The 15,534-nt window shown below is 41.1% G+C and overlaps 1 protein-coding gene across 2 annotated transcripts; it reads right to left on the bottom strand.

The window, feature by feature from the left end:
- Positions 1-10,430: 10,430 nt before the first annotated feature.
- On the bottom strand, positions 10,431-15,256 carry LOC141647208 (GRF-interacting factor 1-like). Of its 2 annotated transcripts, none has more exons than XM_074455318.1 (4): positions 14,959-15,256; positions 11,426-11,502; positions 11,168-11,252; positions 10,431-11,058 (listed from the first exon to the last, which is right to left on the bottom strand). In XM_074455318.1, the coding sequence occupies exons 1-4, from the start codon at positions 15,037-15,039 to the stop codon at positions 10,720-10,722; spliced, it is 582 nt and encodes a 193-aa protein (XP_074311419.1). In that variant the 5' UTR covers positions 15,040-15,256; the 3' UTR covers positions 10,431-10,719. The 2 variants fall into 2 exon arrangements, with proteins under 2 accessions (XP_074311419.1, XP_074311418.1); XM_074455317.1 differs by having other exon boundaries at positions 10,431-11,061.
- Between the last annotated feature and the right edge of the window lie 278 nt (positions 15,257-15,534).

Genomic DNA, 15,534 nt, shown 5'->3' on the forward strand with positions numbered 1-15,534 from the left:
GGAGGTTTCCTCCATTTGAAGAAAGATTTCCGCGTTTGAGTTATGGTAGGACGGAAATAATTCGATTATCTTATGAATATTACGGGATATTGTTTGCCAAAAGATAAAATTTATGAAATATGGAATAGAAATATCCGGAACATTCCAGAACATTCTGACTCGGGATTTAACAGTTATCAGAAAATGGAGACGGTTTTTGACCCGGACTCCGAATGTACTCTAATTACTGCCAAAATGACCGTATCAGGACGTAGATGACAACTATGAGGTCGACATTAACATTTGAGCAATCACTTGACGATAATCTTACGAACTGTCACAAATCGTTCCGCGAATCAAACATGCGGCCCAATCATCACCGGGTGGTTTGCGGGAGGTGCAGAAACGAGGAGTCTACAGTAAATCGGCTAGGTGCTCGCTGTCAGACTTGCTTTTTACAATAGCATCGTCGACGTAAGCCTCAATGTTTCGCCCTTTTTTTATTTTGGAACACTTTGTCCACCAGTCTTGTGTAAGTTGCGCCGGCGTTCTTCAAACCGAACGGCATCATTTTATACATGTATGTGCCGTTACCGGTGATGAATGCACATTTAGGCATGTCTTCTTCGGCCATGAATACCTGATGATACCCGAGAAGGCGTCCGGCAGCTCAAGATAGTGTAGCCGCCGTGGCGTCGATTAAACTATCTATTCGAGGCAAGGGATAGCAATCTTTGGGGCACGCTTTATTAAGATTGGTAAAATCTACACACATCCTCCACGCCCCCGATGATTTCTTCACCATTACAACGTTAGCTAACCACTCAGGATAAGTACAAGGTATGATAAAGCCCGCCGCTAGTAATTTATCTACCTCGGCTTTGATGGCTTCATCTTTCTACGAGGAGTTCCTCATCTTTCGCTTGACAGGGCGAGCGGTGGAGAGTACATTCAGTTTGTGAACAATTACCTCCCGGCTCACGCCTGGCATCCCGGCTGCTGAGTAAGCGAAGACGTCTTTGTTCTTCCTTAGCAGGTCTAGGAGAGCGGCTCTGAATTTTGGCTCCAGGTTGACAACGACAGTTACGGTGCGCCCTGGGTCAATTTCCACTTCTTCGGTCTCGGCTCCTTCGACCATGCCGACGGTCGCATCCATGAGGTCGCCCTCCTGTTGTAAGGATGGGCTTTTCCCCTTCTCAGACTTCTTCGCCACTTTGAGGGATTGCATGTTGCACCCTCTGGCAGATATCTGGATGTTGACCACTTCGTCTTTCTCATCCTTTGAGACGAGTTTATGCACTTCCCCCCGGTCCGAGACATACATCAGTGTCAGGGCCCGGATGGACATTACTGCATCGACCTCGCTCAGGGTGACTCGGCCTATGAGAACGTTGTAGGCGGACGAGCCGTCAATGACCACGAACTCAGACAGGACGTTCTTAGCCGCATTCCCCTCGCCGAACATTACTGGCAGCCTGATTGACCCTAGGGGTACCAGGCCGGCCCCGGAAAAACTGTACAACGGATTGGTGCAGGGGCTCAAGTCTTCAACCTTCAGACCGAGGTTGAGAAAGCACTCCCTGAACATGATGTTCGTGTAGGCGCCTGTGTCAATCAGGCACCTCTTGACCAGGTGGTTGGATATGTCCAAGTGGACTACAAGTGGGTCGTTGTGAGGGGCGATGACTCCCTCGTAGTCCTTCTTTCCAATAGTCATATCGGGGATGTTGGAAGCGGGGATCGCTGTTTTGGACACAAAGTTGATGGCCTGATACAGCTCGTTCAGGTGCCGTTTGTGCCTATGAGCGGACCCACCGTTCTCGTTGCCCCCGATGACAACATGGATTACTCCTATCCGTTCAAAGACGGATTTCTTATTTGAGCCGCCGGCATCAGTCTTTTGGCCTTTGGCAACATATTTGCCGAGGCTCCCCTTCCGGATCAGCTCTTCAATGGCATTCTTCGATGCCTAGCGAGTTGTCGATTAAGTGGCGGTGTGGCCATGGTACTCACAAGATCGGCTCGTGTCACCGTCCCTCTCGCCTTGGGAGGCCTTTCCCACTTCGACCCTCGTTCTTGCTCGGGCGAAGACCTCGGCAAGAGATACGACCAAGGGGGTGTGGCCATTGAACCGCTTTTGGTAGTACGGTCCTGAACTCCCCCCGGCGCCCGCCGAGTTCTGTTTCCTGGCAGATTTGTCAGACCGTGACCTATTATTGTCACGGCGTCCTTCATCCGGGTTGTCCTCCCGGCGGCTCTTTCTCTCTAAGTGCCCGGCCTCGCTGGGGCCTATCCAGGTTTTGTGGTAGTCCTCCACCTTTATGGCCTGGTCGGCCATCTTCCTGGCGGAGTCTAGGTTCAGGCCGCCGCACTTGATGAGCTCATTTTTAAGTCTCCTCTCGGGAGGCCTTTCATCAGTGCGAAGGCCGCCAGTTCGCTGTTCAGCTCACGAATCTGCTGAACCTTGGCGTCGAACCTCTTCACATAACTCCGGAGAGACTCACCTCCCTCCTGTTTGAGAGTCAGGAGGTCCGATGTCTCGACGGCCCTCCTCTTGTTGCAAGAATACTGGGCCAAAAATGTGTCCCTTAGGTCGGCATAACAGTATACCGACCCATCGGGTAGCCCCTTGTACCAACTTTGTGCCATCCCATGCAGAGTCGTTGGGAAGACTCGGCACCAAACCTCATCGGGTTGCTCCCATACCGACATGTAAGACTCGAAAGCCTCGGCGTGGTCGGTTGGGTCGCCTTCTCCTTTGTATGATATGGGCGGCAACTTTAGCTTAGTCGGCACCGGGACCTCTAGGACATAGGCATCGAGGGGCTGTCTGACCACGTGTCGAATGACACGCGGCGATCGGCTCCTCATATCCTTAGTCCGGCTCCTCTCCCCGTGGCGGGAAGGGCTTCTTCTCCGACTCTGGTGAGTCGGGCTTCTTCTCCGACTCTGGTGAGTCGGACTTCTTTCGCTCCTCTGGGGCAGGCCTCGTCGGTGCTGCGGCGACGCTGTCCTCCCGCGAGTGCGAGAAGGGCTCAGGTCTACCACTAGCGCTCTGGGCTCCCCCGGTGTCTTGAGAGGGTCAGCTTCCTCCAATGCTTCGTTCAAGTTTCTCGGAGTCACATTTTGGGCCCTGGTCTCCTGTGCGGGTGCCGCCGCTCTTGTCGTTGTGACAGTGTGAGTCGGCGCGCCACCCATTAGGTCCAGGAGTAGCTTCAGTTTAGCTGCATCAACCACATGTCCCATGATGGTGACTTGGTCGGCGGGCAGCGGCGTATCTGGTATTATTGGCATCCCGTACGCCGGTTGAATTACTCGGTTCGGCCGGTGGAGGGTCGCACAACCCCAGCAATTGTGGACGGTATCATCTTGGCAGAATTCGGTTTCGTCGGTCACAATTGCTTCTGGCTGTTTTGACATCTTCTTAGCTTGTTGGGTGGGTTTTGTTTTTGTGTTTTTTTTTTAAGGGATTTGACTAGCTTCTAGTATCTGTTTTCCCACAGACGGCGCCAATTGTTCCGGGTATAATTTCGAAGCAGTTATTTGTTACCACTCGTGGCTTGTAGAATGACGTCTTTGGTTGAATCCTTCTTTCGGCCTCTCCAAAAAAAGATGAACAACCGAGGGCTCGGCTTTGGCCGAGCGTACTCACTCCGACGCTCAAGTCAGTAAACTTAAAAGGATTAAGTTGTGTGTTACTTGGCGAAATATATGTTGTAGAGAGATAAGGAATATATTACCAGATTATGAGGTGTTTTAGGTTAAATTGTGGATCCTTTCCTCAATGAGGGTTGAGGAGTATTTATAGACTTTCACCTTTTGTCACGTAGTGGCCAAGTGGCCAAGTGGTTAGCAGGTGGAAAGACTGATCTACCCTCGGCCGAGGGACCCATGGCAGGCCGGCGGGCCCTGTCGACTCGCCGCCGAGGGGTCTTGGATATGAGTACGCGGATATGTGCCCCTACGGGGCTAGTCAGTTGTCCTAGCCGAGGCACAAGAGACAGGCCGACAGGCTGCGTCGGTTAGGCTGTCTAAGTCGTTGACTTGCTGTGGATATCTTTGACCTTGCTCAGTATGTTGACTCGGTCAGCGGGTGCAGAATATGCCCCATCAATATGGACTAAGATACAGTTAGCTATGGCTTATCGGAAGAACGTGGTTCGACTGCATGGGGTGCCTAAGGACATAGTATTTGATAGAGATTCGAGATTCATCTCACGGTTTTGGAAAGAGTTGCAGGAGTCTTTGGGAACTACCTTAAAGATGAGTATAGCATTTTATCCTGCGATAGATGGCCAGACGGAGAGGACCATCAAGACTCTAGAGGATATGTTGCGAGCTTGTGTTATGGATTTTGGTAGTAGCTGGGAACAGAGGTTAGATCTGATTGAGTTTTCTTACAACAACAGCTATCACACCAGTATTGGCATGGCGCCATTTGAGGCTTTATATGGGAGGAGATGTAGGAGTCCGATTTGTTGGGACGATAGTGCTGAAACAGTGGTTTTAGGACCAAAGATGGTACATGAGATAGTGGAATAGATTAAGCTGATCAGACAGAGGATGAGAGCAGCCCAGAATCGACAAAAGCGTTATGCTGATCTACATCGACGGGATATAGAGTTTCAGGTTGGGGACAAGGTTCTTTTGAAAGTGTCTCCTATGCGTGGGGTCATAAGATTTGGTAAGAAAGGGAAGTTGAGCCAGAAGTTCATAGAACCGTATGAGATCTTAGACTGTGTGGGTGAGGTTGCTTATCGGTTGGCTTTACCGTCTGCTTTGGATAGGGTACATAATGTGTTTCATGTTTCTCAGCTGTGAAAGTATGTTAGTGATCCGTCACATGTGTTAGAGGTAGAGAACATAGACCTGGATGAGTCCTTGTCTTATCTTAAGGTGCCTAAGCAGATTCTTGATCGAAAGGTTAGGAAAACTAGACATGGTGAGACAGTATTGTTTAAGGTTCTTTGGTCTAACCATGAGGTTGAGGAGGCTACGTGGGAGGCGGAAGAGGCTATGAGGGAGCGGTACCCGTCTCTTTTTGATCAGGTATGTATGGTTACGGAGACGTAACCTTGTTTCTTTTAGGGGGGGTAGGAGATGGTCACATAGAGTTTTTACATGTTTTATGTTGGTTTTGAGTCGCATAGAGTTGTTTTGAGTCGGGTTGCGTTGGTTTAGAAAGTATGTCTTGGAGTTTTATATTGATTTTGGTTCATGTTGTTGTGTCGGGAGGATGTTAGTGTGCCTTTGTTTTGGTTGTGGTTTGAACTTCGGGGACGAAGTTCTTTTTAAGGAGGGAAAACTGTAATACTACGGTTTTATGAGTCTTAGGGTACTCTATCGAGTGGGGCTTACTCTGTCGAGTAAGTTAGTATTTACGCAAAACAGTAGTCTGCCTGTAGGCTACTCGATCGAGTAAGCTTGGCACTCGATCGAGTAAGGGTCACTCGATCGAGTAAGTCGGTTATCGGGTGATTTGCGACAGGTTTGTTAATAATGCGGATTAATATATAATGTTTCGTCATCTTTTTCCTAAAACACTTTTACAAACCTAAAACTAAAAGCACAAAAAGGAGAAGATCTAAGTTACGTTGCTTCATCTCATCGCATTATTAGCAAATCCCGGAGCTAAAGGTGTCGGTTTTCATTGTTCTTTATACCGTTGTGATCCTTGCGTCGTGGGTAAGTTCTACATATCTTTTCTATAGCATTTGGTTAATGTTGGTTAAACCCTAATTTGGCGATTTGGGGGTTTTTATGATTATATGGTTAAGGTAGTGATTATATGTATGTGTGTATAGGAGAAGGCTTTGTTGAGGAGAGATTCTAAGTAGCTGCTTAGATCGTCTGATTTCGTGATTGCTTTCCAGGTAGGGTTTCCCTACTCGGTATTAATTACATGACGTGTGTGGTGGTTGTATTGTGATTATTGATTAATTATATTGCTAGTGATTGTGACGGTTGTTGGTTATATCGTTGATTGTTGTTGTTGTATAACTGTCTGTGATATTCGGGGCTCGTCCCTGGCTGAGTGGAGTCACTTACGGGAGTGGCTTCACGCCCTTGGTTCGCCTCCTCTGGAACCCGACACAGAAGGGATGTGCACATTAAGGAAACTTGGGTTATTCACTCAGTGGTTGATGAGCGGGGATTTTGGTGGGTACGGCTGCGGCCCCCCACTGGCGGTGTGGAGTACTTGTTGCGATGGGTACTCTGGCAGGACTACGCACTTTAGTGTGTAGTCAGTTGTGTGGAGCTTGATTATGGAGACCGAAGACTAGTGTGTTGATTGAGCTGTTTGGCATTTGTTTCATTATGGTTTGTATCGTGTAATTAGTACTGACCCCGTTTAATTGTTTTAAAAACTGTGGTGATCTATTCGGGGATGGTGAGCAGTTATTGAGCAGGTATGATTTGACGCATATGGGATAGCTGGGATGAGTCATCACGTGGCAGTTAGAAGAGTCTTCCGCTGTGTGAGACGATGTCTTTTAGTTGTGACAATTTTATTAGTAGACAGTTTTGGAATTGATGTATTTCAGTTAACAGTTTGAGGATTTGAACATGTAATCGCTTAAACCGTTTCTACTTTTAAATTATGTTTCTTCATTGTCTTATGACTGTCATTGCCTCGGATAACTGAGATGGTGACATTCTTATACCTAAGTGGTCTTGGTAAGGCACTTGGAGTATGGGCGTGTCAGAATAATATACTTATATAAATGTCTAAACAACATATAATTTGAAATAAACATAATACTACAACATAAAGATTATACAAAAAAAATTATAAACGAGACCAAGCGAGCTTCCGAGCCGAGTCTTGTTGAGCTCAGCCTCGGCTCGTATTTAGCCAAGCTCGAGCTCGTTCTGACCGAGCACGATCCGAACTTTGACAGAGCCGATTCGAAGGCTCAATGAGCTGGCTCGTATCATTGACACTTGTCTTAGCTTTTTGACATTTAAACTCCTATTTCAATTTGGTTGTATAATATTTGGGATGGTATTTGCATCCCCCAACTTGTAACCACTTAACTACAACTTATCTATTTTATAGTCGTGCTTTTTCACATACGGATTTTACTCTTTCACATATAAATTTTACAGTTATACCCTTGTCATTTTTTCCTCCCTTACCCAATTAATTAATTTCTTTTTCTTTATCTTCACCTTCTTCCGATAACCCACTCCGTCTAACTGTATACCGATCAACTTATGCTCCAGTCGGCCATGCTCCGAAGTATGTAAAAGCGTGAAAAAGATTTGACTACCCATTTTCTGCCCTCCGCAATGGTTCACCAATCCATTATTTGACGGTATGATATTTGTCCATGAATTTGGAACTGCATGCGAATCCTGCCTTCCGCCCCACCAATCATCATCACCGTATCATGTGGCATTGTGGCCATGATATTTTGTCAAGGAAATTGGCAATTGACATCGTTCACACTGGTATCAACTCCACAACTTTACTTACAGCCTTCCCCTAACTATGAACCCTAATTGATAAACGACTATCGGGAAAGTGGTAAACTAGCCCCTTAAGTTTGCATCAGTGTGAGAATAACCCCCTGAACTTAATTTTGGTGTAAACAACCCCAATAACTTTGTAATAAAGTGAAATCAAGTCCTTTTCACTTTTTCGGTCAAAATCTCGCCGGATTGTTAATTTCTCACTAATATTACGTATAATTGCTCATAAATTAACACTGATATTTGGGTGCAACTTTTACAAAATTAAATTGCTACGTCCGTAGACAACTGGCTCGAAGAAAACAAGGAAACCTAAGATTGTTAACGCCTCTTTGAGAATAGAATGCCATGATATCATTTAGTCTAAATCTGTGAATCATCGTCAACAATGGAACTCTTCTCGCTCGCTTCTTTAAGAATAAATTTATTTATTTGGCAGTTGAGAAAAGGAAAAAAAAAAGTGATAATGTTGGTGTTGAGTGTTCTGGGTGATAGACAAGACGCCAGGGAGAGAGAAAATCAGAGGTAGGAGTGGTAGGACATATGAATTGTTGGAAAATGTGCTAAAATAAGGCGTATAAATCTTGCGGATACATACATTTGTATAATATATAGAGTAGAAAGGGTGAAATTATACGTAATATGTACAACATATGAGATAATGGTGAGAAATTAGCAAAGCGGCGAGATTTTGACCGGAAAACTAGAAGGGGGCTTGATTTCCCTTTAGAGCAAAGTTATGAGGGTTATTTACATCAAAATAAAGTTAAGGGGGTTATTCTCACATTGATGCAAATTTAAGGGGCTAGTTTACCACTTTCCCGTTTTACTAATTGATAAACCCTAATAATATTAACAAAACACATTAACATTTGTTAAATGATTATATCATTTCACTAATTGGAGAATTATAATCCCACGATAAATTTTAGAGTAATTAGATCCGGTTTAGGAAAAAATGTACATATAAAACTTTAATTTGGTTAGGTTAAGAAAAAGGGTATCATATGGAAAGTTAATGAAAAAATGTATGTGAAGAAGTAAAATCCGTATGTGAAAAAGTAATTCCGATTTTATATTGTGTTGAGAACTTCTTTACTTGATTGTTCGCACTACAAACCTGAGAAACCAAGTCTTGCAATGTCTCCATGCGTTGGAAATGCCTAAAGAAAAGGATCCCGACTTATGGGGGTGTTGCACCATATGGGTAGATAAGACAAATCATTTGTGAGTCCCTAGGCACTTTAATATTTGTCTTATCTACCCATGTAGGTGATACTTGAGCCGTCACAAACTTATGACGGATATACCCGTCACCAGAGAGACTTATTGTTGATTATTATGACCTCGACTTTTAGGCTCTAGATTTGTGTCCACTATCCAATACAAGGCAAGATTACAAGTTTGCTAAGGCTGTGTTCTTTTCGACCGAAAGAAGTTGAATTGAGCTAAACTTAATGAAACTTAGCTAAGCTAAATGAATCTGAAGCAAAAGTTTACTCGAACGGAATAAAATTGAGCTGAATTAAAATGAGTTGAAATTAAGCCAGAACGAACCGAGCCTAAACAAAAGAAACTCGAAAGGAAAGGGACAAGGGGTATTGGATGAGCTAATTAACGGACCCAGTCCAGACAGGGTATAGGACTGGTCCACTCCAATGTAGCTACTCATCTGGACCACAAGTCAGTCCGTGAATCAGCAGTACCAGATACTTCTATTTGCGTAAGAATTAAAGGTCCTAAACTCCCAGACCAGTCAACCTAGACATCCCTAGACCCTACGTCAACATTTAACACCTATGCGAATCAATACTGCTGTATGTAATTATGTATGACAATTTGTCAATTTCTGCACCTATTCTACTCTACTCCTGCATAGACTGGTAGCATTCTAGCATCATTGAGTAACCACCAGAAAATATTTCAACAATATCAACTTGTAGAATAGTGCGTCTTGCTTCAGACGGGCCTTTTTGGTCTGAAATAATAAGATGGAATTTGGTAATCATTTTACAGTTAAATGTGATCACTATTGAAAACCAGTTACCATAAGCTGTAACACTGCCTATACCATTGTGTTTACATTTAACTATAAAATGGTCACGTATACCCGTCTGAAAAATAAGACGAAAAGTGTCCGTCTGAAACAAGAATTTGTGCTTGTAGAATAGTTATATAGTGTGTTTATATCGGTTTTAAACTTAAAACAGGTTTGATAAAATAGGTGTAAATGTGTGATAAAAGTAAAATGATTAGGTTTGGTTGTTGGGGATAATCTCGCCATTTCTAAGTAGTATTTCGTAAAATAGTTCCAAGCTAGATGCACTTTTAGAAGTATAAGGCTTTGTTGTTTTGGACTTAAAGAGTTAAAGTCACTCTCTTCAATTTCACTTCAGCTCTTATGAGGTAAGTTCACTTCAGTCCAGTCAAGTTTCTATAAGTTATGTTCAGCTCCTATAATTCAGACATTCAGTTCAGCTCAGAAAAGTTTAGTTCAATTCATACCCATTTTTCTATAAGTTCAGTTCTTATAAGTTCAATTCAGTTCCAATAAGTTCATTTCAGTTTAACTTCTATAAATTTAGTTCAACTCTAGTTAAGTTCAGTTCGATCGGCAAAATTAAATTCAAAAGAACAAGATTTAAATGACACAACTTTTGTTGCAATTATCATTGATGTCATTTGAAAATAACCTTATCACCTCCTCGGAGGAGTCATAAAGACACTCAGGCAATACTAGTGTCAAGGGCGAGCCTATAAATAAAAGTTTTGAGCCAACGAATTTTCATATTTTATACTTATGTTAAGATCTCATATTTAAGAATTTCTGAATTGCAAAAATCAATAATCATAACCATTTTAAAAAAAAGATTGGGATAACGAGTGTTACTCTTTGTTAGTAGCTAGGTTCCCACGAGGCCATGATTAGTGTTGATCAATGATCATCAAACTGCAACCTTAACTGCATATCTATCTAAGAAAACTTAATAGAAATCAATTAAGAAAACTTCAATTTTTACATAGTACTTAAAACGAAATTTAAGATTAATCTCACCACTTCAAAGAACCAACAAGAACATTTTGTGAGCTTTTTTCACTCACAAATGTTCTACCACAGAAAATTTAGCCCTTTTAAGCAGTGCCACCATTGTCCTTGCATACTTCCTGAACTACATTTTTCCTAAGCAAAAGACTGAACTAAAAAACTCGACTAACTTATTATTCTCCTTCTTAATACTAATATTGTTATTATACTAAGCCATTTCAGTTTCCGTCTTCACTCGACTTCAAGTAGAGAGATTCTCCATCTCCTGAGTTTCCACCACGCCCTTCAAGCCCCATATCCTGCTTACGTCCGTAATCAGAATAGGATCCACCTCCGAGCATGCTGCTGCTGCCTGCAGCATTGTGAAGCATGTTCAGTCCAGCAGAACTCAGACCCATTTGGCTGGACTGTGCTTGAGTTTGCTGAAGGGCTGAGTATGCTTGCTGACTGTACAGCATTGAAGAGCGCGCTGCCATTAGAGCTTGTGGACTCATCTGTTGTGCTTGCTGCTGCATGTAATGTCCCCCTGACTGCATCATGCTGCTTTGGGGGTACTGCTGCTACAATGCGCACAAAACCTTTATCAATATATATGTAGGACGATTTTAAACAAGTATCGCAGGTTATGTGAGCTTCTAACAAAGTTTTAGTTCGAAAATTTGGTACCTGTGAATGCATGGTGGCTTGTTGGGGCTGAGCATCAGCAATAGCAGCAAGGTACATGAGGTTTCTCTGTAGCCTTGCTTGATTCCTGCAGCGATGAAAAGAATCGATTACATACAAAAACAAAGTTTTGACAGTAGCAGAAACGTCTTTGTTCTCAATGATTTGGGATCGACTAACACTAATAGTTTGACCGAGTTTTGGACAGTATTTTAGAAATATGTCAGCAGGAACAGTTCACTGTACAAATGATATACTTACTCTGCACACTCATTTAGCTTGCCGGAATTTTGGCTTTCCACAATCTTTAGAATCAATGACTTGTTCTCATCCAAGTACTGCAAAATATAGAACACGGTTAAATCAAATGATTAGGATTAGACGTAGTAAACAGGTCATTTAGGACATGCTTGGTTCGGTCACTACATGTTAGCCCATTTTTGCACCGAGTTGTTACAGTTCACGACCTCACAGTAATACGCATCTGAATCGAGTTCAGGTTACATTTTGTATTCGTATTTGGGTCGAGTCAGTTTGGCATGTCCAGTTAGAAATGCTTCACAATACTACAAATGTGAGTTCAGTAATGAGGTTCCACCAATGTAACTCCAATACTTAACTATGGTCGCATGTGATTGATTGATGCATCAGTGAAGGAATTTAATGAGACTACCCATAATTAGTAACACTTCAATAACTAGATTGATGATAAGGATATATCCAACACATACTTTCCCTTCTCTTCCTTACTGTTTTTTCTTCTCCACTCTAATCTAGTGTGGTCCAGCTTCCATGTCTAGAAATGAAAGAATATACCTAGCCATAAAAGGCAACTTTGGACAAAGGATGGCTCTTAGACCATGAATTTGACCTAGGAGTCTAGGACCAATAATTAAGCAATAATTATACTAGATTCAGGAAAGATGTAGGCCGTAATTTAATGAGGTTCGGTTTGGTGGTTGCTCACCAGCTCGTCTCTTAACCATGAAATCGTGGGTTTGATCCACTTCACTACTAATGGGAATGGATCCAGTTCAACGATTGGGCTACCAAATCACGAACCATGGATCGTAGAAACAATACAGCTTGTGACTAGTCATTTACATCTGAGAAAAGCACCGATAAGGACCTAGTCACAGTTGTCAGCAGTCGACACCCTGATTTCTACTAAAATGAAGATGTAGACCATAGATTCCAAAGAATAAGAATAATATAGAGAGTTTATGGTTATCACTTATCACTAGTCATTAGGAATACTAAAAGGGATAAGATACCTAACTAAACCTTTACAGTTACTGATATCACAATCATTCTGATACCATCCAACTTCTAACCTCTAGTTAGGAAACATTTGATGCCATAAGAAAGCGTAACGACCAAGATGATCATCACCATATGAATGCCTCAGAACTTGCCGTAAGAAAGTGTAAGGTGACTAATGTGCGCAATCTTATCCTTTCCTAAAACCAATCATACAAAGTAACAAACATCTCTGATTATATTCCTAAGGAATTCAGTTTTTCTTTAACGGTGCATTTAGGGAGTCTAACTCAGTAACTCTCATATCATTATCATTATAACTGCGCCTTATAAAGCGACTCCCATTAAAGACGAGGTAAAGAGGTCAAACGTATACACAACAACATGTCACATACTCACGCATGACACATAAATAAGTGACCTGTAACCAAACACAAATTCTTACTTGTAACGACTAACACCCGATAAAGTTAAAAAGGAAAGGGGTTATGAAACGTCACAGGCAATAATGGCTGTAACAAAAAAAACATGACAAAATCATCAAGTTGCATCTCATCCTTCCCCAACCACACAAGTGTCCTGTCCTTGCAATAGTAACTTGTTGAATAACAGATATTTAATGAATGTGAAGGTTAGCTAGCTACAGTATAACAAATTGCATTAACTTTTAGCTTGCATTTTAAAACAAATGCTGTTAGTCTTATGTCAAGTCATTTTAGTGCTACAGCACTTCAACTATTCATGGTAACCCTAGCCGTTTCCTCTTTACCCTTTCAAATACCCAAGTGTCTCTCATTATAAATGCTACCACTCCACCAAAACTCGTCTCTTAATCAACACACAAGACTCATGGAAACGATCTCCCACTAAGTTATTGAGATACCACTATTTTGCTATCCTTTTATTTGTTTCTGGTAGTAACTAGTGAGTACTTAACACCAATATGCTTATTATTCTCTATGGAATACAATATGATCCACATGTAAGCTTACATAACCGGTAAAGTTATGTGGAGATGTAAGCTAACATAACCAGTAAAGTTATGAGTGAATAGTACGCATGCCATGGGCTTGAATCCCGTAAGCAACAATAAGTGAATTATACATCTGATGTAGTACATCAGATTAGATAGTATAGTTTTGGAGCACTAAGATAAAGTTTTTGAGTTTTAATTTAAAAATTTTGAGTTTTATGATAAAGTTTTTGAATTCATTTACTTAATTATTAATCTCAAAAAGTTACATTATAACTCAAAAAAATTACATATAAGCTCAGAAAAATTTGATTTTTGACATCATAAAACAAAAATGTAATTTATAAACTCTATAAAACTCAAAAAAATACATAAAAACTAAAAAACTCATTAAGTGTGAGGTAGTACATCTGATGTACGATGCTTTTTCTCCCTAAACAACATATATATCATGGTCAAAGGTGCTTGTATGAACAAACAACATATTAGATGGAATGCGAAAGCACAATAGAACCTCATGATACGTCCAGCCCTTCTTACCTCTCTATATTTATAGACAAATCCTCATTGAAGACGAACACTTTTCGTTACTTCAAAAAGACTTCTCACAAGCTCCAAGTGGGGAAAGGGTTGTGAGAGGTCCTTATGAAAAGACGGTTACAAGCGAGATTTAATGATATTTATATTGCTTATTATTTTCCTTAAATAATCTGTTAACTTTGATGTAAAAGACATAAGACTCTCTAATATAAAATTCACTAGTACATAGTATTGGCCAAGGATGGACCATCAACCATAATTTTAAAGTCAAAAGTATATAAGAAGAAAAATAAAGCAATAGACACAAAAGTTCAAAACTAAAAGCCTAGCTAGCAATGTGATCGATATTGTCGTCAAGAAATATGCAACCTTGCTTGTTGTCTAATTTAGTAGATTGATTAATGCACAAAAGGTCGACATGATCTTTTCATCGACTATACAAATATTCCCCGTCCTAATCAATAGTTATCTTTGTTTGAAATCTTAAAAAAAAAAACAGTCAAATAGATAACTACGAAGTATTGACTAAAATAGAGAACTAGCAAAGTTCAATGAACATTCATTCCCTCATCACTACGGTATATTATAAGTATAAGAAATACGTACCAACTTTTCTACAAATGGACATTGCTCATAATCACAACAAACATTCAAAAACACCATAAATAAATAAATGCTCTCTCCGTCACATTCATTTATTTATCTTTTATAAAAATCTGCCTTATACATAATAATAAAAAAAATAAACAAATGAATAAGACCGAACAAAACACAAGCAAATTAACCTACCCATTGCTAAAAAAAAAAAACTTGCTTAACAAATCCACCAACCCCATACAATTCATGATCGTATTTAAACTAGTAGCAAGGGATAACACTCGCAATCCTAAAGTTTTATAACCAACTCCGACCCAGTCAATCTGTCATACCCTAACATGAAAAAAAGTCTAAAAAGACGGTTTCATGATAATCTTATCGGGTTTTCATAAATAAAGAGAGAAAAAAAGGGAAAGGAAGTAACCTGCTGAATATGATCAGTAGTGACGTTATTAGAGTAATAGGAAGCCATCATGGGCTGCATCTGCATCAGGTGCTGCTGCATCCCCCCCTTTCCCCCACTTATTATTTTCTCACTACTGTACTAAAATTAAAATAAACTGTTTACAACAACAGTATATATATATTTTTTAGATAATTAAACAGATGAATACAAATAATGAAAATTTTACAGAAAAGGAGCAGGTGCACAAAAAGGACTGAAACAAAGAAAAAAAGAGATTTAAGAGACTGAGAAGACAGTACTGTGAGTATTATGTTTTGTGTGAGTAGAGTAAGTATAGATTATATAAAGAAATCAACGAAGGGGGGAAAGTGTGGGACCTACAGTCACGTCATCTCATCTGTTATGGTCACGTGACGAGAGAGGTGGGGTTGGCGCTTCAAGACAACTAAAATGGGGACTTATAACGTTTCAGGGCTTTGATTTATGAGCCACAGTAAATACAACTAGCTGTGTGTAAATAGTGTGATTGACTATAATAGTATCGTGAGTCTCTTCTCTTCTGATGGATATAGCTATTACCTGATTATGACGGGT

The sequence above is a fragment of the Silene latifolia genome, chromosome 3 (assembly GCF_048544455.1).
Source record: "Silene latifolia isolate original U9 population chromosome 3, ASM4854445v1, whole genome shotgun sequence".
Taxonomy (NCBI): domain Eukaryota; kingdom Viridiplantae; phylum Streptophyta; class Magnoliopsida; order Caryophyllales; family Caryophyllaceae; genus Silene; species Silene latifolia.

Bases quoted from the DNA above. Each gene is read 5' to 3' on its own strand.
- LOC141647208 (XM_074455317.1), bottom strand. From the start codon at position 15,039: ATGCAGCAGCACCTGATGCAGATGCAGCCCATGATGGCTTCCTATTAC. The intron at 11,503-14,958 runs GTTACTTCCTTT...TATATTTTGCAG, and splicing joins CTACTGATCATATTCAGCAG to TACTTGGATGAGAACAAGTC. The intron at 11,253-11,425 runs GTAAGTATATCA...TCATCGCTGCAG, and splicing joins AAGCTAAATGAGTGTGCAGA to GAATCAAGCAAGGCTACAGA.